General features: G+C 39.8%; 1 protein-coding gene across 3 annotated transcripts in view; it reads left to right on the forward strand.

The window, feature by feature from the left end:
- Positions 1-24,933, forward strand: part of cadm4 (cell adhesion molecule 4) — a 734,387-nt gene that overhangs the window by 610,817 nt on the left and 98,637 nt on the right. For all 3 annotated transcript variants that reach the window (XM_039773253.1, XM_039773252.1, XM_039773254.1), the window contains exon 6: positions 13,545-13,635. In XM_039773253.1, the coding sequence (XP_039629187.1) occupies positions 13,545-13,635 (91 nt within the window). The remainder of the gene's footprint in view (positions 1-13,544; positions 13,636-24,933) is intronic.

The raw sequence follows: 24,933 nt of genomic DNA on the forward strand, positions 1-24,933 counted from the left end.
ACTACTTAAAAAATGGCAAGATGACAGCTTCTTTCCAGCTCCAGGTCCCATGTTTTCATGTCATATCCCAGATATGTGCAGATTATCTTAATTGGAAACTCTCCGTTGACCCATTTGCATGTCCAGGGTTATATCTGGTGATGCAATGGTGATGTCTACAAACCAGAATTTGGATTTAAGCAGGGAAAAGAAGGGATGAAAGGATGATTTATCTAGTGCTAGGTGTTTGGTTGTGGTAGGGTAGTAAGGTGAACCTAATCACCCTTATATTTTTTATTACATGGATCATATGTTACACTACCTTTGATATCTGTGTCCACAGGCAAATAGATGGTATACCAGAACAGGCAGGAATGAAAGTTACACCTCTGTTCATCATATATTATAGAAAATATGCCAAAAATAATCTTCTACTTCTTCTTTCGGCTGCTCCCATTAGGGGTTGCCACAGTGGATCATCTTGTCCGCATATTGATTTGGCAAAACTTTACACCGGAAGCCCTTCCTGACGTAACCCTCCCCATTTATCCGGACTTGGGACCAGCAGGAAGAAACACACTGGCTTGTGCATCCCCTGTGGCTGGGTTTGCATCAATGTAAAATGAGTGTGACATAAATACCATTATAACCTAAGTAGAAGTACATCTTGCATCCATGTGCTTACTACCAGTTGGCTGTCTGTCTTGCTGTCCTGATTAGTCTCTGATCTGATGTGCTCCAGCATGGCTCTTGATCCAGCATGCTGTCCGCACAGTCCAGCAGAAATGGCCTCCCCACAGAATGGAAAATGTCAGAGAGGTAGAGATAGTTTTTTTGCTACCCTGTCTTTATTTTAGTCCCGCTTCCTTGATGTGCCTTTCAGACCAATGGGATATCATAGTGCAGGCCGTCACCCATTCTTCAGTGCAGTACTGTGAGGCATGACTTGTCACAGGTGGATTCAGCTCCCATTCCACACGTTATACTTTCTTCCATGGGGGTGGTCACAAATTTTACTTTTCCCATTTTTTACAGGCTATGCCAGCCAGTTAATGGCCTTTCATCTGTATTCCCCCAGGCTAGATTACCAGTCCGTTTCTGAGATTTTTATCTATACTAGTTTTATTCTGTATAAGTGAAACAATTGGTTTCTAAAGAACTGTTTTTTTTTTCTTCTAAGTACATAATATTATTACACCATCCTTATGACACTAGGACATGAAAAACTTGAACTTATATTGGCAACAGGGTTCAAAAAGTGGGAATCACCTCTGGTTAGGAAGCCTGTCTACAGCATAAAAGCAGTCATAGGATCTCCAATAACATACTGTTGATTTTGAGCATTTCCATAGTAAGTGATTTTGTAGAAAAACGTATTAAAATTGACGCTGAAGAACAAAAGCTTTAAATGAGTCAGTGAATAGTTTATCTAACCCATTGGTGGTTGTCCCAGCAAAGCTGGTGATTGGTGTGAACTACTCTATCACCGGGCACACTCACTCACACACACACTATCACATACTTTACTTCTAAATTAATCTTAAATGTACATGATGATAAGCAGAGAAATCTGGGATCCTAACAGAAAACCAAAGCAAGCAACCGCCACTCTGAGCAGGCCAGGGCCGGGATTTGAGTCTCAGACTCTGCAGATGAACCACTGTGCTAGTGGGCCATGCTCATATCTTAAAATGTATTTTAAATACTTCAGAAGGGACTTTGTTTCAAGTATTTGGTTTTAAAGACATTTTTCACGCAATTTGTGATTTATCTACAGAGGACTGGTACCTGCCCTGCCTTGTGCTTGGTGCTGCTGGGACAAGCTCCAAACCCTGTGACTTTGAACTGGTTTAGCTGGGTTTGACAATGTGTTCATGATATTAAACTTTTTACATTACTATACAATTTGAACATGTCTGAAGACTGCACAGAACTCATTATTTTTTTTTTTTGGGGGTGGGGGGTGTCCGTCCTTTCTGGATAAAATGGCTATTTTTCCTTATGATCAGCATTAAACATCACCTAGTGCAGGAATTAGCTCTTGGGTGATAAATGATGCAAAATGGAAGTGTTTTTGGTAATTTAACAACACACACGTCACAATTCCAGATTTTAAGAATAAGGTTCAGTGTCTTGGGCGGCACGGTGGCGCAGTGGTAGTGCTGCTGCCTCGTAGTTAGGAGACCCGGGTTCGCTTCCTGGGTCCTCCCTGCATGGAGTTTGCATGTTCTCCCCGTGTCTGCGTGGGTTTCCTCCCACAATCCAAAGACATGCAGGTTTGGTGGATTGGCAATTCTAAATTGGCCCTAGTGTGTGCTTGGTGTGTGGGTGTGGGTGTGTTTGTGTGTGTCCTGTGGTGGGTTGGCACCCTGCCCAGGATTGGTTCCTGCCTTGTGCCCTGTGTTGGCTAAGATTGGCTCCAGCAGACCCCCGTGACCCTATTCGGATTCAGCGGGTTAGAAAATGGATGGATGGAAGTTCAGTGTCTTTTACCACATGATCATTTCCGTCTCCTTTTTTTTATAAAAAAAAACCAAAACCCCTCTTGACCTCCATGTTGAGAGACTCTCCTATCATTCATTGCAACATGTTACACTATAAAGTGCATTTTAGGGCCTTTAAATGCCTTGAAATTAACTTTTGAGATGCCTGAAATACAACTTGAGGTATGTAAAATTGATTTTGATATACATAGGTAAAAGTACATTTTCAGATAATTTAAAATGGAGCATCCCGTTGATAGACAGTATTTCCAAAGGAAGTGATTGTGGGATATTTTGAAATGCTTTTGCTCAATATCAAAATTAATCAGAGGCATATCAAAAAAATCTTAATCATTACACTATTTTCTAAAGTTTTGTTTCCCTTTTCGGAGTTCCTGTAACATGAAATCTATGACGCCAACCCTGACACCAATGCTAGTGGATTGCAAGACAAGATCATGCCTATTAAATTCATTCTGGATTTCACAGCCACCTTAGCATTATGTTTACTACGAGAAGAATTAGTCAAAAACAAGAAAAAATGTTATTACGTGTAAGAGAAACATATATGGTAAATACCAAAATGTCAGCATAAATAAAATAGGAAAGCTGTGTCTAGTGCTCACTGCTGTAGTGATGCAGATTTAGTATGCGTACTTCATATGCTGTGTTTTCGAAACAGTCATTAATGAACAGCCCAATGTTGGAAGCAATCGGGATAGTACAAGTGTGTTACTTTGTGCACTCCTCTTATAATAACTTTTCTATTGCTTGAGCATGACAGACTAGAATGTTAGTGCCTGATCCCCACGATCAGTGCACCAGTTTTGTTTTTGTAGGCTGCCACAGCACAAAGCTTCTCCACTTCCACATTTCCTCGACCCAAACAACAGTCGATTCATTGTGGACAGTGCTTAAGGGGCTAACGTCTTTCTTGTCTTTCTACTTGACCATAATCATTTTGTCTTTTTGCCTCACATCTACTTCAACCACAGTGAACCTTAATGTGACTGAATTCACCAGGAATATCACTGCAGTTCTGTCATACAGTGGCATATACATCAGTTTCAGCATCCATGTCAACGTCTGATGACCAATTCATATTGTAAGCACTATCACTTGATTCAACTAATGGTTCAGTTTCAGCTTGTTTAAGAACTGGTTTTAAAGTTAACTGCTTCCAAGCCATTGTGTTTTTTTTTTATTGAAGGCTCCTCCCCAGTCACGAGTATTGATGAGTTACCTTAGAGTGGCAAATCAATATTGATTTTTTGCAGGTTGATGTTATTATACCCACTAGATGGCAGCAGAATACTGTTCTGAGATTGATTTGGACTTAACACTGTAAAGGTGATCATTAAACATCACCCTGAGTCTGACACAGGCTTACCCATACTTACATGGAATTCTAGGGGTGAGTCATGTTCAGGGTTAACGCCAAAGGAATTAAAATCTGAACTGCATTTTATGAACCTACAAGGATATTTCCAGATATTTTTAAATGTTAATTGGGTAATTAGGACAATACATTATCCCAAACAAGAAGGTGCATGGCTGAGTTAGTTTCAGATGACTGCTCCATTCCGACAACTCTTGCCTGCTAACAAGTGGAAAAGGCAAACAGATGTCAGGCATGTCTGAACCTGGCCTAAAATAAGTTGTTAAAAGATTGAAACAATCTATAAAATTAAAAAAATATGCAAGAATATGTTTTAAATATTTAAGGATACATTTATTAAAATATAAATATCTCCATTTATCCTTTTTGCTGACTTAACTATTCAGCATCAAACCTGGTAGCATTAAACTTATGATAGGAATTCAATACTGGGAAGTGCGTCAGAGACATTTACTTACTGATTACAGGACTGGTTTGGAGACAGGTATTAACATAAGGTGTACCCCATTGGTACTTATAGGGTCATTAGATAGATAGATAGATAGATAGATAGATAGATAGATAGATAGATAGATAGATAGATAGATAGATAGATAGATAGATAGATAGATAGATAGATAGATAGATAGATAGATAGATAGATAGATAGATAGATAGATAGATAGATAGATAGATAGATAGATAGATCATTATTATCATGTGCACAGAGTACAGAGAAACACTTACTTGTATCTGCTAATGGACATTCAACACGTTGCCACTTTCCAATGCCATTATACAGTAGGCGTTCAGAGAAAACCCCATCACAGGTGTAGGGAGAATATGTGGGATTCAAACCAAATCTGCAAAACCCCTGCAACATCTTTGTTGAATATCTAGCATTCTTCAATCTGCTTAATGCAGTTCATGTCACAGGGCACCAGAGCCTTTCCTGACAGCACTGGCCACAATGCAAGAGAGTCCATCCTGAGGTCCATTCACCCACTCCACACTCCATTTGGAATGAACAATCAGCCTAACGGCATGTCTTTGAAATGTGGAAGGAAATCTCACATAGACATGGGGGAACCGCAACATCCTCACAATCAATGGCTAGGCACACGATATGACCCAGGATGCTGGATTTGTGAGGTGTGTGGAAGACGAATGTTCTCTTCGTTCCCTTGTACTAATTCATGTCTGAGAAGTAAGCTTTACGAAACCAAGTAACAGCATGCTTTGTTTTAGCGAACAGAAAAATGTTTGTGCAAAGGACTCAAGGTCTGAGCATTCCACACATGAGTCTGCCTTATCACGTTTTCCCTTAGCTTACATCTGAACGCCATAACAAAAGGGGCCAAGAAATCAAGTTGCATAAGGGACATTGAAGGGGCTCAAGGTTTGTGTATAATAAAGTGTTGACTGTTACATTTTATAATGATATTAAATCACGCATTCTAGGGGTATAAAACTGGACCCCACCCAACAGAAGGGGTTCAGAAGAGCCCTGACGCTGTCATGTACATTTGATTGTCTGCTTTTCTGAAACTCTTCTCACCGTGACTCTGACAATAAAGCTGCTTTATAACCACACCTGCTGTCTGGTCTGAAACCTTCGTCCACAGGTGACAACACCATTCACTGCACCACCATACACACTTGTGTTTATTACATATTGTGCAAACATTTGTCAAACACAAACGTTTTTATTAGTTGAACTGTGTTGTCATTTAGGGGAGTAAGTGATGCTTAGACTCCATTCTTGACTAGTATGCCCTTCAATTGGCATTTGCACGTTCTTCTCATATCTATGTGTGTCTGCTCCCACAATCCAGAGTTATTAAGGTGGTTGGCAGCTTGCATTGGCACGAATCTGTCTGGTCAGGCTAAACTGGCACAGACTAGTGTGGGCTGGGGTGTGATCTTGCCTTGCAGTTCACTCTACTTCACGTTCCAGAAACCCAGAAAAGGGAAATGTAAGTTCAGAAAATAGATGGATAATGATAATGATTAAGATGTTTTATATGTGTTTTTTTATGGCATCTTTTATTATTATTTTGTAGATTCTGTTTTGCAATTTTCCAAGTCCATTGGATTTATGTTAAGAAAGTTTTTATTTGTTTCCACGACGTGCTAGGAAGTGTCACATGGCCACAATCATCACATTAATCACATCACTGGAAGTGCCAGCGGCTTCATGACACTTTATCCTTCGGTTGGATTGAGAAAACTTTTAACTTCTTTTGTAATACTCACTTGCAAAACAAGCAGATCCTAGCACCAAGTTTCATCTTTGGTTTTCTGAACTTCTTCCTTCTACTGTCTTCTGTCTTGCCCTTGAGTTTTGTTTGCCTATTTTGGTTGTGGCTGCAGCGCTCTACATTTTTTGCCTCATGCTATTCATCTCCTGGTTTTAATCCTTTTTTCACAGTAACCCTTATACTTTATGCCTATCAGAACCAATAGTTGTTCCAGCTTTAAAAATGTATAATAGGGAAGATTTATTTCAATAGATAAATATTGCTAATAAATTTTTATATGCCTTTTGGACCTTTTATGAATTTCAATAGTAATCTATCCAACCATTACATTTTTAACCCTTTCGGCCCTGACATCCTATTACTAGTACAGTACATAAATATGCAGCCATTTTTGTAAAGCACAGGTACGTTTGCAGTCGTTGGAACCGGCCATGTTACTATTAGAGCAGACTGGAGAGACTGGCATGCAGTCTGTAAAACACGGAAGTGAAAATGGACACTTTTGGACTGTGCGCATCACCTTTCATTTTATTTCCTCAAGTAGATTGAAGTATTTGGCAGTTATTGTATAATAATAGGGTCAGCATGGTGGTGCTGCTGCCTCGCAGTAAGGTGACCTGGGTTCGCTTCCTGGGCCCTCCCTGCGTGGAGTTTGCATGTTCTCCCCGTGTCTGCGTGGGTTTTCTCCGGGTGCTCTGGTTTCTTCCCACAGTCCAAAGACAAGCAGGTTAAGTGCACTGGTGATCCTAAATTGTGCTTGTTGTGTGGGTATGTGTGTGTGTCCTGTGGTGGGCTGGTGCCCTGCCCAGAATTTGTTCCTGCCTTGCGCCCTGTGTTGAGTGGGATTGACTCCAGCAGACCCCCGTGACCCTGTGTGTCAGGACTGGGGTGCCCAACTCCAGTCTTGGAGGGCCGCAGTGGCTGCAGGTTTTCATTCTAACCCTTTTCTGAATCACTGACCGGTATTTGCTGCTAGTTAACTTCTTTTGAATTCATTTTCTTTGACTTGCTCTTGAAGACTCAGACCCCTTAATTGTTTCTTTTTCCTTAATTAGCAGCCAAACAATCATGAGACATAAAATGAGCCAAAACCGGCCCAGCAAACAGTGACCATCATACAATATGTGAAAATAAAGAAAGGCAAAGGTCTCAGGAATGCTGATCTGCTCTTAGAAAAGAGAAAATCCTTAATTTATTTAAATGTCTGCAATTGCACAATGAGAGCGACAACAAGCCATGGAATTAAAGAACGGGTTTAATCAACGACAAGACTCAGCGCCTCATTAATCAGCTGGTTGGAGTGAAATTGGTTGGAGTTTGAGGCCCCGACTTAGCTGGCCTGCTGTTGGCTCACTCACTTCACATTTCACTTCTGCTGGGGTACCATTTAAGGAAAGAAATGAAGCAAATCAGAGGAACAATGAAGAAATTCAGCGAAACATTTCTTAAAAACCAAGTCAATTAAAATTAATTCAAAAGAAGTTCATTAGCAGCAAAAACAGCTCACTAATAAAGAAAAGGGTTAGAATGAAAACCTGCAGTCACTTCGGCCCTCCAGGACTGAAGTTGGGCACCCCTCTGTTAGGACATAGCGGGTTGGATAATTGATGGATGGATGGACTCTATAATAATAGTGATATTTTTTTTGTTTTTTTCATTTTCAAGCTTTCTAGATACCCCAAAGGTAGATTATCTCACAAAAAGGGTTAATCTTCTTTTTTCAGTGATTAAAAGGAGTTTTATATTTTGTTTTTTTTTTAAACTGGTTGATTAAAAGAAGGGAATGAACATGAAATGTGATGCCAGTCCATCGCAGGGCATAATCACTTGCACCAGTTTGGAATAGCCAAAGAAGGACCACACAGACCTGGGGGGAAAAAATGAAAGCTCCACACTCACAGGATCGATGATCAACGCCTGAGACTCCACCGGTTACCACTTTTACACCATGTACTCTTCCACCAGTCATCAATCATATTTTTATATAGTGCCATTCACAGCTAATGCTCTCCTTAGTTGCTTTACAAAGTGCACAAGAGTACAGCACAATCAAACTCAAATTAACTGCAAAGCACAGTTTTACATAGGAGAAAACTTTTTCATTTAACCTGTTTTATTTCTCAAGTCACTTTATAGCTAATGATGCATTTAATTCATTCATAAAGCCCCCCTTATCACCATCAGATAAATCACAAAGACTTAAAGAGTAGGAAGAATGTTGGAAATCAGTGATATATTCCAGGCAAACATTCAGATCATAGGCGGCTGTCCCAGTATGGAGTGGCACTTCAAAGAGGTTTGAGCATTACTGATCCACAGCTCTCCGAGGCACCAAATCTCTGCACGGCTCATTCAGAACTCCCAACCTGCGTGCTGCGTCAGGAGATCAACTATTATCAATGCAGCTCTTCTTGATGAAAAGAATATTTTAATGCAGTATAACTCATAAGAACTTGAAAGCAGGCATTTAAGGGCCTCAATTACTGCTGTCACAACTGCACTCATTCTTGGGCTCGGCTTTGGTTTGCTGAGAATGTTAGACGAGTGCTGCTGGCTAATGGAAGTTTAGGACACTGGAAAGACACTTCATGTACCTCCTTTGAGCACACATGTCTTGTGCTTCTAGCAGCAATCTATAAATTCATTTTAGCATCTTGTGTTTGAGTGTCATTGAGTTGTTAGCCTGTTTGCGGTGATGCAAAGTCTCGTAGGGTGCTGCACTGGAATAATGATGGTGAGAAATTCAAGGAGTAGAGACATTCTTCTCTTTAACCAAGCCAGCATCTCAGAAGCAAGTCTTTAACTGGGAGCTCCAGGGTTCTGTCACACATAAGGAACGAGCCACTCTTAGTGCCAAGGGCGAAACGTACCTCAGCTACAATATATTTTAGTTAAGAAACTGACAAGCTGCATTATGTTACTATTTCTCATTCTCATGCTATGACACTCACCAATGAGGATTTCACATGTCTCTTTTTAGCAGTCTAGCTGGAGGCATTGGGCATTCATCTAATGAAATACAACATTTAAAGCCATACATGCAGCACGTTTGCCACCCCGATTGGTTATTATGTAGGTAGCTGTTGTGAAGCAGAGTTTCCGGGGATTATTATGAAGAATAAATTAACCAGAAGATATAGCGTGAAATGCAGACATAGTGAGAAGGACAGTTAGAATAGGCCAACAAAACACGAGGGCAAAACCGAGAATCAAAGTCAGAAACAAGAAAGTGAGTTCTAAAATGGGGACACCTCCTAAGTTAGTTTTAAACTAACTATACTGGCTTTTTTTTTGGAGTGTTAATCCACCAAGAGATTCATGACGCTGCTGCTTCATTTAATGCGGCAGTTCTGCTGACATCACAGATACTCCATAAATGAACACGCTGAGACAGGTTGCGGGAATAAATGAATGAAAGTGAAAAAAAACCTGTGCCAAATTAAATGGAAACATTTCAAGACACTAATAAATTAATTCTTCACAGTAGAGAAACATTAATTGACCTAAACCCTAATACTTTTATCGCAGTCAAATCTTTTTCTGTCCAAAATTTCCTAATGCTTTTTAACAGTGTACTGCTGTCTTAAGTTAAATATTTTACAAAATATCTTTATAATAACTTCCATTTTTCCATTCCTTCAGCTTTGACTGCTCCCTCCTGGCCACTACATTTTGTTTTGATGAGCTCTTTTAGTGTTTTGTAACCTTAATATGCCCCACTGACTACCATTTTGTCTGCTTCTTTTAATCAATTTTTCATCTTCCAGTCATTTTCTCTCATAAATAAGTCCTAAGAAACTTTACGTCTCAACAGTGGCAGGTTAGGTGACTTGCCAAAGGGCACACAGTGAGGCAGTGGTAGGCAACGCAGCCAGCCATCTTGTCTTGCCGTGTTCACGTATTCCCACATGTTTGCCGCACCTAACACTGCATGTGCTGTTCTTTTCTGTTGCCTTGATTTAGTGCTTGACTCTCTCCTGATTTCAAATTTTTGGAGTTTTCAAGTAAAATGTCTCTCTATTATAAAAGAAAATCTTCAGATGAGACTATTGCCAAGAGATTTTCTTCAAGTCCGACCCTCCTCTCAACCATTTGCGGTTAACGGCCCATGCCCACGGTCCTCTCACCTCTCATTTGTGTGAATGCTTTTGTCAGACACAGTTCCAGTGCTCTCAGCTCTTATAAAAGAAGACTTATTATGTCCAAATGTCTACAACCGTTAACAATGTCCAGTCTTCCACCGGCTGAATTACTGTTGAAAGAAGGATGTATCATAATGTTATTGCGTAATTTATGTATGAGTGATGGTCTATGCAATAGGACAAGATTACCATATATACTAGCATTTAAGTGCTCCCGCAAATAAGTTGGGGCTTGATTTTACCACATAATTTACGGTATTTTATAATGTCGGTTGTATAAGTCGAATGCGGAAAACTCACGCTATTGGTCCTGAGACAGTAACCACGGAGCACAATGCCTTCTTTTCTATGTATTGTGCCTACGTGACCACACGGTAATACTCAAACTATTCCAAAGTGACGTTTGCACTGTTTTGTGTTTTCACACCCTCATACACCTGTATCATAAGAGCATCCCTTATCTACGATGGAACGTTTGATGAGAAGAAAATATGAAGCTGGTTTTAAATTAAAATTCGTTGAAGTGGTGAAAGAATTTGTTAACTGTGCTGCTGCAACAAAATTTAATGTGTCTGAGAAACTGGTGCAAGATTGGAGGAAGCAGTGTAAGTGTAAAAAAAAAAAAGAAGTGTCGTATTTTTGAACGGGCGTATAAGTCAGGGTCTGATTTTATGATCGATTTCTCGGGTTTCAATACCCGACTTACACGTGAGTATATACTGTAGTTGTATTCAAAAATGGTTGAACAATTCTGGCATGTAAAATTTTAGCAGGCGACAATGAAGGTAATGTAGTACATCTTCCCCAGATAACATTAGACACCAAAGCAGATCTTGATATGCCATTCATATTAAAACGTTTACAGTTTCCTGTTAGAATAGCTTTTGCTATGACAAATCACAGGGACAAACATTCGAAAAAGTTGGTTTATTCATTTGAGAGAAAAATGATATTCACTCACGGGCAGTTATACATTGCGTTGTCACAATGAAACTCCAAACACTGAATCAAAATTCAATGCGATATTGATGAAAAGTTAATTCCAAATAATTTTAAAAGTTTGTAAGTTTATAAAGTATTTGTGTGTTAATTTCAAAGCCAAACAGAACGAAAACGTATAATGCAATGAATACCTCTAACGCAACATGAAACATAATTTTCTTTTTATTTATTACGCTTTACTATTTTTTACTATGGTTAATTACTCACTGTAATGTAAAATAGTTAGGTCTATTATGCATATTTAACAATTCCCATGAAAATAACAATCTGTTTAAATTGTACATCCTCTTCCCCATACGTGAGCGGCAGATCCGTGAAGTGGCTACCACGTAGTGCCTGCCTGGGAGTTGGTGAACGAAGCGAGTAGGTGGCAGAGCCCCCTAGTATTATTATATAAAGAGCCCTTGGTTGAGCCAGAAACATTTTTTGCAGTTTTGTTTATACAACAAATTATAAAATTTGAATTTTTATGAAAAAGTAGTCCCCTTATACATTTAGTAAGTTTTAGCTGCAAAGACTACAACCTGTGATTCAGCATCAGTCTTTCACTTCACCACAGAAGATTTTTTTTAGCTTCCTCTTCTTTGCAAAACTGCTTTAATTCAAAAACTTTGGTTAGGTTTTTGAGCATAAACTGTCTTTTTAAAGGCCTGTCTCAGTAGCTCTTTTGAGTTTAAGTCCAAGCCACCTGAAATCTTTGCTATTTTCAGCCATTCTGATGTCGGTTTACTTTTGTGTTTTGGAGATGTGTCTTGCTGCATGACCCAACTGCATGCCAGGTGCAAATCACAGAAGGATGACCAGACACCAAAGTTTAGGTCCTGAGGCAGCAGAACATGCTCACATCCTCTCACTTCCACCACCATGTTTGACTGATGGTATGATGAACTTACTGTGCAATGCTTTGCATGCTCTACGCTCGGCATAACAGAACCTGTGTTGTTCAAAACGTTTCACTTTTCTCTCGTCACTCTATAGCACAAAGGCGTGGGGATCAAACAACTGCTTCCTGTGTTTGAGTATGTATGTTCTTCTTTGGTAGCAGTGGTTTCTGCCTTGCTACTCAATGATTAAGCCCATTGTTGCCAGTTTCTTCATGGCATCACGAACACTGATGTTTGCTACTGCCATGCTACTTCTTTTTTTTGTTATCCTTCCTAGATGATTTTATCTTGTGGCTTTAAAATAATTAATAATAGTAATTTTATTATAATAATAATTTTGGGAGGCCACCTCTGTTTTAAGAACTTTTGATTTGGCTCTTAATGTGGTTCGATAGAGTTCCAGAGTCTAATAAATGTTTTTTTTTGCTGTCTCCAGAATGATAAATATCAATAACCTTTTTTTTTTTCTTTTCTGAAGCATTATGTACTAATCTAAAGGCAAGTGCTCTCTGATGGTAAGTGAGGTTAATGCAGAGCAGGCCAGGCTGTAATCAAGCTTAGCTGTGTTAAATCAGCTGTCTCTAATTATAATGTTGATTAGGTTGATTTTACCAGGGGGGTGATTACTTTCTCCCACAATACTAATTGATACTGTATTTCCTGAAAAATAATTTTAAAGAACATGTGTTATTTGTTCACTCAGATGTCTGTTATCTAATATTAGATTTTGGTTGAGGACCAGAAATTATTCAGTGTCAAGAGTTTGCAATATTAGAGGACATCAGGAAGGGGGCTAATACTTTTTCCCAGTACTTGCAATCTGCCTGTGTTTCACTGTCCCTTTTTCCATCATCATTTCTCTGCACGGTGTTATTTCATCTCTTTTCCCACTCGGCATTGACTCCTGTCTTTCTTTACCCGTCTATCTTATCCATCTATCTGCCTTTGTCTCTGTCAGCTTTCTAGCCACAACTACTTGCTCCTCTTGTATGACTTGCTGTTTTTTTTTCTTTTATCTGTCACTGTGGCAATTTGTCTGTCTGATCAATTTTCACCCGGTGAGCGGTGACTGCGATCCAAGACCCCTGAGAAAACAGCTCATTATGTCCAAGTGCTACATTTGCCCTTCTGTGTTGACTACTTTATGGAACAAAAAAATTTAGCTGGCGCATAAGCACTACCTACATTACCGCTAAATAAATTTGAGGTCAAACTGAAAAACATTTCTGAGCACTGCGGGAAACTGTCAGCTGCATTTTCAAAAAATCCCCAGTCCGTCTCCCAGCGACTGATTGAGCAGAGCCCCGCTGTGCAGGCCCTAATTCAGAACTGCGAGTTCACCTGACTTCTCTACTCTCACCATAGGCATGCTTTTTAAGTGGCTGTTCCTAATTGGTGTTCTGCATGTGTTTTAGACTCGCCAAAGGTGAAGATCCAGTACCCCGCTGGAGTTCTTCGTGAAGGGGACACCCTGACCCTGATGTGCACAACTATGGGAAATCCTGAGTGAGTAGAAAGTGTTTACCATTCTCTGCAATGGACGTCTGTCTGTCTGGGCAAGGGAAGGGGGACATTAATGTTGGCTTCTATCATAGACTTGAAATGTGTCATTAATTAGTCAACTGTAAAATCTCAGTGCTAGACACATTACATTAAATGTACCCAGGGCCTTCATTTTAAACATCAACTGTCAGTGACAATTAAATGCATCCTCTGGAGGAACTATGGAATAACAGGAAGCAAAAAATACTTATGAGACCACCTGCATTACAAAAGAACACATTTAAGACCAGCAGCTGTTGGGTTTTGTCAAATACAAATCTCATGTGGATCATGTTAGATGAGTTCTTTAACAATTAAATGGACATATTTACTTGGATGGCTTGAGGTGGATATTACTGAATATCTTCCTATCAGAAGGCTTCCATAACCTGACTATGATTGGTCAATCAATTAATAAAACAGTCAATTAGTCATTTTTACAAATGTTGCCACAGGGAGCTTCATTATGATTAAAGCCTATGGCCCCTGGAATTGACCTTCATATGATGATTTACTAGAATAGCCTCTGATTTAGGTGCATGCTAAACAAGAACATTCAGTATAACCAAGAGAAGCATGTCATAAAATGAATTTGTTTCAGAACTCCATTGTAGCATTTGCATATACCTTTAATAAAAAACAGAAGCACCGATTTTTGGGAATAGCCAAGGAGACAGACTTTGAGCAGAATTTATTTATAGTCAGGTCATTGTCGTATTAATCATAACCCACTAGTCGCTCTGCTGTCTTGGCAAAGCAGTATCTGACAAACATATGGGTTTATATTAAGCTATTAAAATAATTTGTGGTGAGCTACCTGTGCTGCATTCTAGCTGTCATATAGGAGCATTAATGACAATGATTATTTAGATCTCCTCAGACCAGTGTCTGGCAGCTGTCCGATAATGTCTCTTATTTAGGGTGAGCTAGTCTGCGCTGGTTAATTAAATTCTTTTTCTTTGTTTGTTCCTTTTCTGTTGGGTTCATATCACTGCAGTTCACTGACATTTTACTGATAGCATTCATTAGTTGCAATTCTGTTCCTTGTTAAAGCCACCCAGGATATTCTGACAGAACTTTGCCACTCACTGACCAGAGTTTGTTCTCATGTACTTTGTTGCTTTTAACAATGGACCAATGACCTTGCTCTTACAATTCCTCTCTTCATTTCCCAAACTCTTTTACCCTGAGCAGGGTCACTGAAGCCTATCCCAGCAAACTTCGGGTGCAAGGCAGGTTTATCGTAGGGTGAACACAAACATGGGCCAGTTTACCATTGCCATCCCACCTAACCTGAATGTCTTTGGAATGTGGCAGGAAACCAGAACACCCACCCAGAGGAAACCCATGTAGACACGGGGTGAACATACAAACTACACACAGAGAGCACCTGGGACACGGACCCCGGTCTCCTTGTTGTGAGGTAGCATTATTACCACTGTGCCATGGTGCCACTCTGCACTTATGATCCCGTGGTTTAAATCAGCTATTTGGGGCATTTCGTTTGAGACCCATTAAACAAGCAGGCCAGACTTTATATCTAGTGTCTCTAATAATTAAAATAAGCTAACATCAACGTTGTAATATAAATGTCTGCCATACATGTTTTTTTGGGGTATTCTATGTTTTGTTCTGTTTTATGGATCATTTTTTAATTTGACTTTGTTTTGTAAAATTTTAAATTATTATTTCCTTTCTTTTGTTTACTAAATGTCCCGTTGAGTGTCATTGCTGTTGTCACTGTATGTGACTCTATAAATATCGAACCTTTCTAAACACCTGCTATCCCTCAGCTGATGAATCTCCTGTACAAGTATTACCATAAAGTTAGCCTTAGTGCTAGGTTTTCTAGTTCTTTTGACTTTCGCTTTCACTTCTACGTCTGATTAAGAGGAAATGTTAGTGAGGCCATCAGGAGAAGCTTAGCCTGGGGCCTATGTGTGGATTCCAATGCCCCAGTGCAGTGACTTAGACTCTGTACTTCAGATGAGACTGTAAAACTGAGGTCCTCAATCGCTGTGGTCATTAAAGATCCCCAGGCATCCTTCATAAAGAGCAGACAACCCACAACCCAAAAACAGCCTGTGATCCAGTTGTTTAAAAACGCTGAATTAGAGGATGTTTATTCAGTTTGTTAAGGATCTTTCATCGCATTTATTTTGTCAATTTGGTTTTGATGATCAGTTTAAATTTCGGCTTATTTAGGCGTATTTCTGACTCCTTGTTTAAAATCTGCTCAATTTTCTGTTTCTGTATGAAAATACCAATTTCCTGGTCTACATTCTATTTTACCTTCTCCCTTTCCAAGCTCATTGTCAGTAAAAAACAGTTTGCTGTTAATCCTCTTTCCATCATTTAGAGCCCAAGGGGGCAGGGCCTCCCTCTGATGCAGGTGTTTGGCTAATGGATAAGGAGGATAATGACTGGGGCATTGAGTTTGTTCTCTTTATTTATGGATCACCTATCATCTGAAAAATTAGGTTATTTTGTTGAAGGTTAGCTTTCTTTTGATAGGTTTGGAATATTTTCCTTTCATATTGCCTGGTTATTTTGTTAGGGTGTGTTGCTAAGGAGATCTTGTTCTCTCATTTATACTCTTTATTATGTAGACCACAACAGAATGCCCCAAATCCCATACTCTTATGACATACACACATGCACACCCAAATCCAAGGTGAGGTCATTAACCAGATTGAAGCAGAAATCTGATTTCGTAAAAGCTCATGTTCACATGTGCCAGTCCACTTACGGAGTTCTACCTTAGCAAAACATTTAGCTGTGCGAAAAAGAGTCACGGGGGTCTGCTGGAGCCAGTCCCAGCCAACACAGGGCACAAGGCAGGAACAAACACCAGACAGGGTGCCAACACACAGCAGGGCACACACACACACCAAGCACACACTAGGGACAATTTAGGATCACCAATGCACTTAACCTGCATGTCTTTGGACTGTGGGAGAAAACCAGAGCACCCAGAGGGAACCCATGCAGACACGGGGAGAACATGCAAACTCCACACAGGGAGGACCCAGGAAGCAAACCCAGGTCTCCTTACTGCAAGGCAGCAGCGCTACCACTGTGCCACCATGCCGCCCACTGTATGATCAGCTCATCATTAATAATTTAACAATATCTGAAACATTGAGACAGGCTATGTCACCCAGGAGAAAAAATAATGCAATTGTCTGAGCATTTGCCTCAATAAGTTTTTCTTTGTGGACACTTACACCATTTTCTACACGTAGCTGATGAGGTTAAGTATTAGGGTGGTTACTGCATCGCTCTCAAAATGCATGGATCTGCTGCTATCCATTCCTTTCTTGCTGCTGCTACTCTACCATTCATGGACATGGGACAGGCTAGCTGAGTGCAATGGACAAGTGCATCCTTAATTGTAACCCAGGTAAGGGTTTACATAGCCATATACCGCAGAGATTAATACAGTGTATCAAATGAAAAAAATAAATAAATAAAATAACCGGGGTACTTTCTAAAAAATTGATGTGCATTACCTCGGCTTCTCTGAGACCAGAATCCCAGTTATATATGGCATTTTTGAAACTGGGTTTCTGTGAATAACAGGGTTATTAAAGTGCACATAAACACACTCACTGTCAAGATTAACTGCTGCTTCATTTCAGCACTTCCCTCTTTCTTTTACATTCCATAACTCCAGGTAATTAGATAGAGTAGCAAGACAGGCTGGAGAAAATGTCACACATTTTTTCGTATATTATAAATAATATTCCCAAAATATAAGCAAAGTAAAAATGTTCGCAGAATAATAATAAAGCAACCTGGTTCATGTTAAACATCCAGTATGCTTAAAGTACCAGGTGACGTCTGTCTTAATGTCAATTAGTCTGTGTTCCAACGTGGTCTGGCATGGCCCTTGTCCAGAGTGGCATGAACAGAAAGTATGGCCTATCTGAATATGGCCACCGAGAGAGAGAGAGACGGACTTTGACACCCTGTCTTCATGTTCATGCAACTTCCTTGCTGTACGTACCTCCTGGGCCATTGGGATAAGATGTATCCCTTTATCATTCCATTCTTGTTTCAGTAAATTTTGTAAATTTAGCCCCATTTGCAATCCTCTTGCAAGGGGAAGGGGGTTCAGGCCTATGCTAGTCTATTAATGACCTTTCATCTCAGCCCTCCTGTATTCCCTCAGGCTAGCTGGCAAGAATTTCTCAGAGTTTATCTACTGTATACTAGTTTTAACTCCTAAATATAACTGGTTTTGAATGCATTTCTTTCTAAGTACACATATTTATCATAATATTACTACACCGTCCTCATGGCTTTGGTCTTTATGTATTATTTGGCCTTTTATCTTTCGTTTAAGCTTAGTCTGGCCTGTTTTGTATTCTTAGCTTATTTATTACATGAAATTTGGCTTATTGTGTCTTTCGGCCTGATTTTGGCTAAAGCATTTCCACCTAGAGATTATGCCAAGTTCCTAAGAATGTCGTCCGCCATCTGCACTTTGCTTTTCAGACCAAATTAACAAATATACAAATTTTTGGGAGCTCTTAGAATTCTTAGTTTAATCTTATGCATGTAGTGTAGCTTTCCGAAACATCCACATGCATCTGTAAGTCATTTTGCTTTGTTCTGAAGCCAGTCTGCTGTTGAGGTCTTCCATTTGGTAGCCTGTTGATGAACGAATGATTGGCAAGTGTGGCTTTTTTTTTGTTGAAACCCCTAGCAGTTCCCTTGAAATCTCAATGGCTTGGTCTAACTCTCAATGAAGAGATGGCTTTCACTGCGGCAGCTGTTCCTGGCATGCCAGCCCTCATGCGTCACCATGCTCGGCAGGCATGGTCTCCCATTTTCTACACATAGGATTCACTTTATTAGGTTCTTGAGGTTCAAAGCTTGGGTTTTGTTATGCCATAAATGCTAGACATCCCAACAGAGCTTAAAGAACATTATAAAGAAGAAAACAAAAGAGTTCATAAAGTGTCACAGCTTGTAGAGGTGATGTCAAGATTTAGTTAAAAAAGCATGTCTTGCCAAGAGAAGGTGGCTTCTGGAAAGTGAAGGACCCATCTGTCTCTCTTAGTGCCATCCTGGCAGAGCTTGATTAGAGAAAGAAAAAAAAAAGTTTGATGGCTTTTGTGTTTGAGCAGCAGCTCGGTAATTTGATTGTATGGGCTTGTGATAAAAGACAAATGTGCAAGCCTTTGGGTGGGGAGTGTGTGTTCTTTGAAATGCAGGGGGCTATGGGATCCAGATCAATGTACCGGAAAGATTTTGGAGGGTGAAGGAGGAGGAGTGGGAATAATTTTTGTTATTGCAACGCAATAATAACCCCAGTGCAATTTGCTGTAATTGCTATGTAATTATCTTTTGAACAACAAGTTTTCGGCACTAGAATTTCAATTGCCACGGTCCTGCATTGCCGCCAACCTGCACTACAGATGCTAAGGGAACGGAGATGGGAATGAGGCCAGCGTCATCTTCTCCCAACAAGAAGCAGCCTTCAAGTCAGTTAATCAGGCCCTGCTAAAGATTGATTCATTAATTAGTCTCTGTGATATGTTCTACAAAACACATCCTTACCTGAATCAAAGTTTTGGTGGGTTCCCAGAGGCCTTCTGCTATTCACACATCATGATGCGGCTTTTTATGTCTGTTCTATGCATCAGGGGCAATGAAATCACTCCATCGGAACTGACGGATTCAGCAGAACAAAAAAAAAAAGACGCAGTCCGCCTTGAATGAGCTGAATGGTTTCTTATGTTTTTCCAGTGAGAGTTTGCTTTATACTGTGGAAAACAAAAGAACTATTGTTCTTGTCATTAGCAGCTGTAACTAAAGTAATTGTTCCGATTTTTAGCTGTTATCGTCTGACACACATCAGAAGAAAACTGAATTCCGAGTAAATCTGGGCAGGAGAAATAGCCCTAAGTCTGAAGTAATGCACAATGTTGCCTGTTTATTCTGGAAAAGAATGACCTCAGAGTGGTAGCACATCATTAGGAGTACTTTAGATCTCTTAATTTTGAACTCTCATCTAGATACCGCATGTACAGGTTTATTGCACACATGAGCAATCAGCAGGTTTTTGCCTTGCAGCTTTCTTTCTTTGGGGGAGATGCAGTCACTTAGTGCTATTGTTGTGCAGAAGACACCATATTGTGATGTATAGGGTGTAGCTGTGCAGATTTCCATGGGAACTGTGGCAGCTTCTTCATTTATGTGGACTCACCGAAAATGCAAATATGCCAGTCGAGGTATAGCTAATATTTAATGATGGTTAAGGTGTCATTCTGGGTGTGAAGGGCATTACGTCCCTACTGTGCCACCCTAAAAGAGGAACTTAACATACCAGGTTCTACAAGTGCAGAAATAATGAAAACATATCTTAGACTGTTGTGATTTTTAAGTCACTTTGGATAAACCATATTAATGAAAAATTCTTGGTGCTCACTGTCACATCATCTTACCCATTATCTTGTAGCACTCTGGTCAGTCCATTACAGCAGTGTGGGCTGTGGCCCACGTTTGGTTCACATCTGGCCATTGTTGGGATCAGAGTTGCTCTTGTGACCTTTCCCCATGGGTTTGCCGAAGCTTATGACAGCACTGCATGATATTCGTTTCTGAGCATGCTCATCTCACTAAGAAGGACACGTCCCACCTCATCTGTTTCAACACAGGGAATCCCCCTGGTCCTCTAATCTTGATCATTTCATAAATGGCACAACTCTCTTTATAATCTCGCTCGTTTCATCATGGGGGACTGCCACTGGCTCTTCAGTTACTGATGTGGTTCATTAGTGAACTTAAAAAGGTGAAAAGGTGTCCTATGGTCAGTAAGGATAAGAAACATTGCATTCCTGACACTAACATTCCTTTCGCATGTGACTATACAATTGTGAAACAAAAACGTCACCAAAGAGGTTTTTTTGAGTTTTATAATATTCTATAAAATATCAGCCATACCACTTGCACTTCAGAAGAGGTCATCCACCTGAAGCTAAGTGTATTCGGGCCTAGCCAGGATGGGAGACCATCTAATAAAAAGCTGCTGTTGCTTCTGTAAGAGGTGTTGGTGAGGCCAGTTTGTACTTACCCTGAGGTCTGAATGTGGATCCCAGTGTTCCAGCGCAGTGATGGAGACACTGTGCTGTAAAAACTGAGCCGACCTTCGGATGAGACGTAAAAATGAGGTCCTGACTCTGTGATCATAAAAAATCCCGAGACAAGCTTTGTAAAGAGCAGGGTGTATCCCGACGTCCAAACTAAATTACCCTCCATGGCTTAGTCATGCTGGGTCCCTAATCATCCCCTGTCTGTAACTGGCTATCTCTTTCACCACTTCACCACCTAACAGCTAATGTGTGGTGAGAGAACTGGCACAAAATGGCTGTTTTTGCATCATCCAGGTGGATGTTGCACATTACTGGTAGTTGAAGTGGCTCCTCACTCAATTTGAGTAGTGAGAAAATGGCTATATACTGTAAATGTAAATAATAATATTTATTTATTTCATACATCTTCTTGCCACCTCCAATCTCACGTCAGTTTCTCAGACACATCCAATTTTGTTGCAGCAGCGCAGTTACCAATTTATTTATTATCGCCACTTCAACGACTTTTAATTTAAAACCAGCTTCCTATTTTCTTCTTATGAAACGCTCCATCATAGATAAGGGATGTTCTTATGATAAAGGTGTAGGAGGGTGTGAGATACAAAAAACACAAAACAGTGCAAACGTCGCTTCGGAATAGTTTGGGTATTACCGTGTGATCACGTAGGCTCAATACATAGAAATAAAAGGCAGTGCACACCATGGTTACTCTCTCAGGTGGGCGTTAGCATATCAAAATCTTTTGTACAAATAGTGTGAGTTTCCGCATTCGACTTATACGACCAACATTATAAAAAAACAGAAATTATACGGTAAAATCAAGTCACAAATTATTCGCGGGAGAACTTAAATGTGAGTATATACGGTAAACTTGTCCTATTGCATAGCCCATCACTCATACATAAATTAAGCAATAACATTATGATACATCCTTCTTTCAACAGTAATTCAGACTGGACGGTGTTAACGGTTGTAGAGATTTGGACATAATAAGTCTTCTTCAAGTCCCGACTTATCTGCGAGTATATACGGTATGTCGCTTGTTCACATCACTGCAGTAGAGTGCAGCACGTTTGTGAAAACTATGACATGCTAGATATTTTCCACACAAAGACAAACTAAAATGCACCATTGTGCAAATTATTGTGTTTTCTACACTGGAAAATTAACTACACGGTAAGGTGCCACAATAACACCCTGCATTCCCGTCCTCACCATTACCTAGCAAACGCCATATCCTAGTTGAGAATATGCACACTTCCAGGAATTTGTTTTATTTTTTTAATTAGAGAGCTTTATTTAAATACTAAATGACAGGCAGATGTTTGCAGAACAAATGAGTGAAACACTTCCAGACAGGAACTAAACGCTTTTTTTCATGCATGACTGGTACACATTTTGCTTGAAATTTATTTTGTGATTTTTTTTTTGCAGTGTAACATTAAGTTTTGCTGCAAGTGTAAATGCTTTATTTATTACTATCTCAGTGGACCCCATATTCGGGCAGGTTAACAGCTTGAGCTTTTCTCTTTGGAATCATCTGCTTCATCTCTTTCCACAAATTACCTGCTAGACTGAAATTCGGTGACTGTGGTTTGCCTTCGACTGTGTCTCCTTGACTGTATTCAGTGATGACTGTTACCTCGTGGACATCTTGAACTCTTCTGCCTTCTTTCGGTTCAATTTAAACAGGCTGTAGATACTCATCTGCTGTTCAGTCATTAAGTCTGCTTGTCTTGAATCTCAGTTTGGGAATGTGTGGATTCGGTCTAGACCGAGTTTATGCAATTTTAATGCGTATTACTTAAGGCTGTAAAATTTGAACATTGTTATGGTGACATCATTGCAGTGCTATTGTGCTGATGTTTTGGGTCACCATCTGAGGTGGTGTCCTATGGCCACACCACGTGCAAGTGCAACGTGTGATGCCATGATACAGTCACAGGCAGTGTGACTTAATGGTTAAGACTTGGACTTTAAACCCTGAAGTTGTTGGATCAAATCCCACTATTGATACTGGGCGACCAGAAGCAAGTCAGTTCACCTGCCTGTGCTCCAATTAGAAAAAAAAATACAACTAATTGTATCTTTAATGTTGTAAGTCGGCTTGGAGAAAGGCATCAGCCAAGTGATGAGTAATAATAATACTTAAGATGGGGCCTGCTAATCCCAATCCCCATATTTTAGTTAAGGATAGGCCATTAGACAGGTCTAGAACTTTGGCTTGGACATGTACTTAACTTTTTTGGGTTTTGATGATCATATTTACTTTTAACCTTCTGGTGTTTTAACCTAAGAATTTTTCCTCCTGCTCTTTTAAAGCTTTTACCTCCATGCCACAGTTTTGGATGTTGTCTTTGCATTCTCACCAATGAGACCATTACACTGTTGCCCTTTATCTGTTGACTTTTCTAGTTTAAACTTTACTTTGTGCTTTTTATTTTTACTCTTGGTGACTTCTTTAATGTTATATTTAACATAACATTAATTCTTTAATGTTTTTACTCCATGTTTAAACTGCTGTCTTTATTATTGACTACATCCTAAACTTCTACATTGAATTTATTGCTTTTCTTTTCACTGATTGGCTCTTGCCCCTTTTTACTTTTGAGATGATGTCTTAGAGATGTTAACACAAATCCATTCTTTAATAACACTGCATGCTGCTCTTACCTCTCCATTTGTGACAATGTCCATTAAGCTTGTGATTGGTGCCTCCGTCAAAGAGCAGTTAAAATTGCTGTCTTATCCGATTGATTTTTGGCATTGTACGGAGCCCCTACTATGAAATGACATGCCCAAACTTCCATCTTTCACAGATCTGCCCTCTCAATTGGTGTACAATATTTCTGTCTGGCAGCACCAGGCAGTCAGCCTTCTTGGTGATCTTTCTGGAATTCGGTTCTTATTTTATTCCAGTCTCATTTCCATTTTCATAGTCATTTGCAACACCAATCAATATTCCATGCGTGCGGTATCTGACTCTGTTCCCTTGTATCCGCTTTTTTCCTGTTTCGCTGTGTTTTAGACCTGAACAAGTCTGTCTCCACTTTGGTCTTTACTCCTTTCATCTCATTTTGGTCCTATTATCTTACTTTACTGCCTTCTCTTCTCCATTTCTTAGCAAAATATGTTCAAGAATGTCACATTTTGTTCCAGACGCCCAAACAACCAACAGCTAAACTTGTGATGGGCCCAAGTGCAAAAACATTAAATTGGCACCCCTCACATGAAATTAAATGAAATCCAATTAAAAAATGACCTTCATCAATGAGACCCATCAAGTATGTAAGCTTCATTAAAGGTCAACAGTCATAATTGATGTTTATCGAGTTGTGGGGATGGCAAGATCATTAACCTTTTCATTCCGATGTCAAGTAGGCAAATGTGTTAACAACAAAGCCTAAAACAACAACCATGTACTTACTGTGGGACCCCAGCCACATGGGTTCTGGTGCAACTGCCCAGCCACACTGCCTTTAGTTACACCACTACTGCCAGTTCACCCAACTCAAATAATACATAGACTTGGAAGCCACTGCCCAATTTACATTTCCTGACAAAGGAAGACAGCTTGTGATATAATATCTGCTGATTGTTGGAGTCCATGACAGCATGTGTCCTAACAAGTTGCCCCAAACATTCCTTCTTCATTAAAGATCTACTGCCACACTTCACAGTGGCGATGAGGTGATTTTCTGCAAAGTCCACCAAACTCACCATTGCTGTTTGCTATTTTTGTCTCATCTGACTGTAGAACTTGGTCTCATTGAAAGTTCCAGTAATGTTTAACAAACTATAGGTGCTCGAGTTTGTTTTTTGGATGACAACAGAGGCTTTTTTCTGGTATCCTTCCCAAACAAATTGTGGTTATGTATGTGGTGGGGATTTCTGACGCCAAGACCCAACTCTCATCTACGATTCTCCAGCTTGTGATCTTTGGAGATTCTTTTGGAAACTTGAACTGTCCTCCTCACGGTGTGTGTTGGTCAGTATTGACACATGTCCTCTTCAAGGTTAATTCCTAACATCTCCAGCTGCTTTAATCTTATTAAACAATTGTCCTGATTGTGGAAATGAGTGTTTTCAACCATTTAGCTGTTTTATTATAGCCATTTCTTGATTTAAGAAGATTAACAACCTTTTGTCACTGGTTCAT

This window comes from Polypterus senegalus, chromosome 12 (assembly GCF_016835505.1).
Source record: "Polypterus senegalus isolate Bchr_013 chromosome 12, ASM1683550v1, whole genome shotgun sequence".
In the NCBI taxonomy this organism is placed as follows: domain Eukaryota; kingdom Metazoa; phylum Chordata; class Cladistia; order Polypteriformes; family Polypteridae; genus Polypterus; species Polypterus senegalus.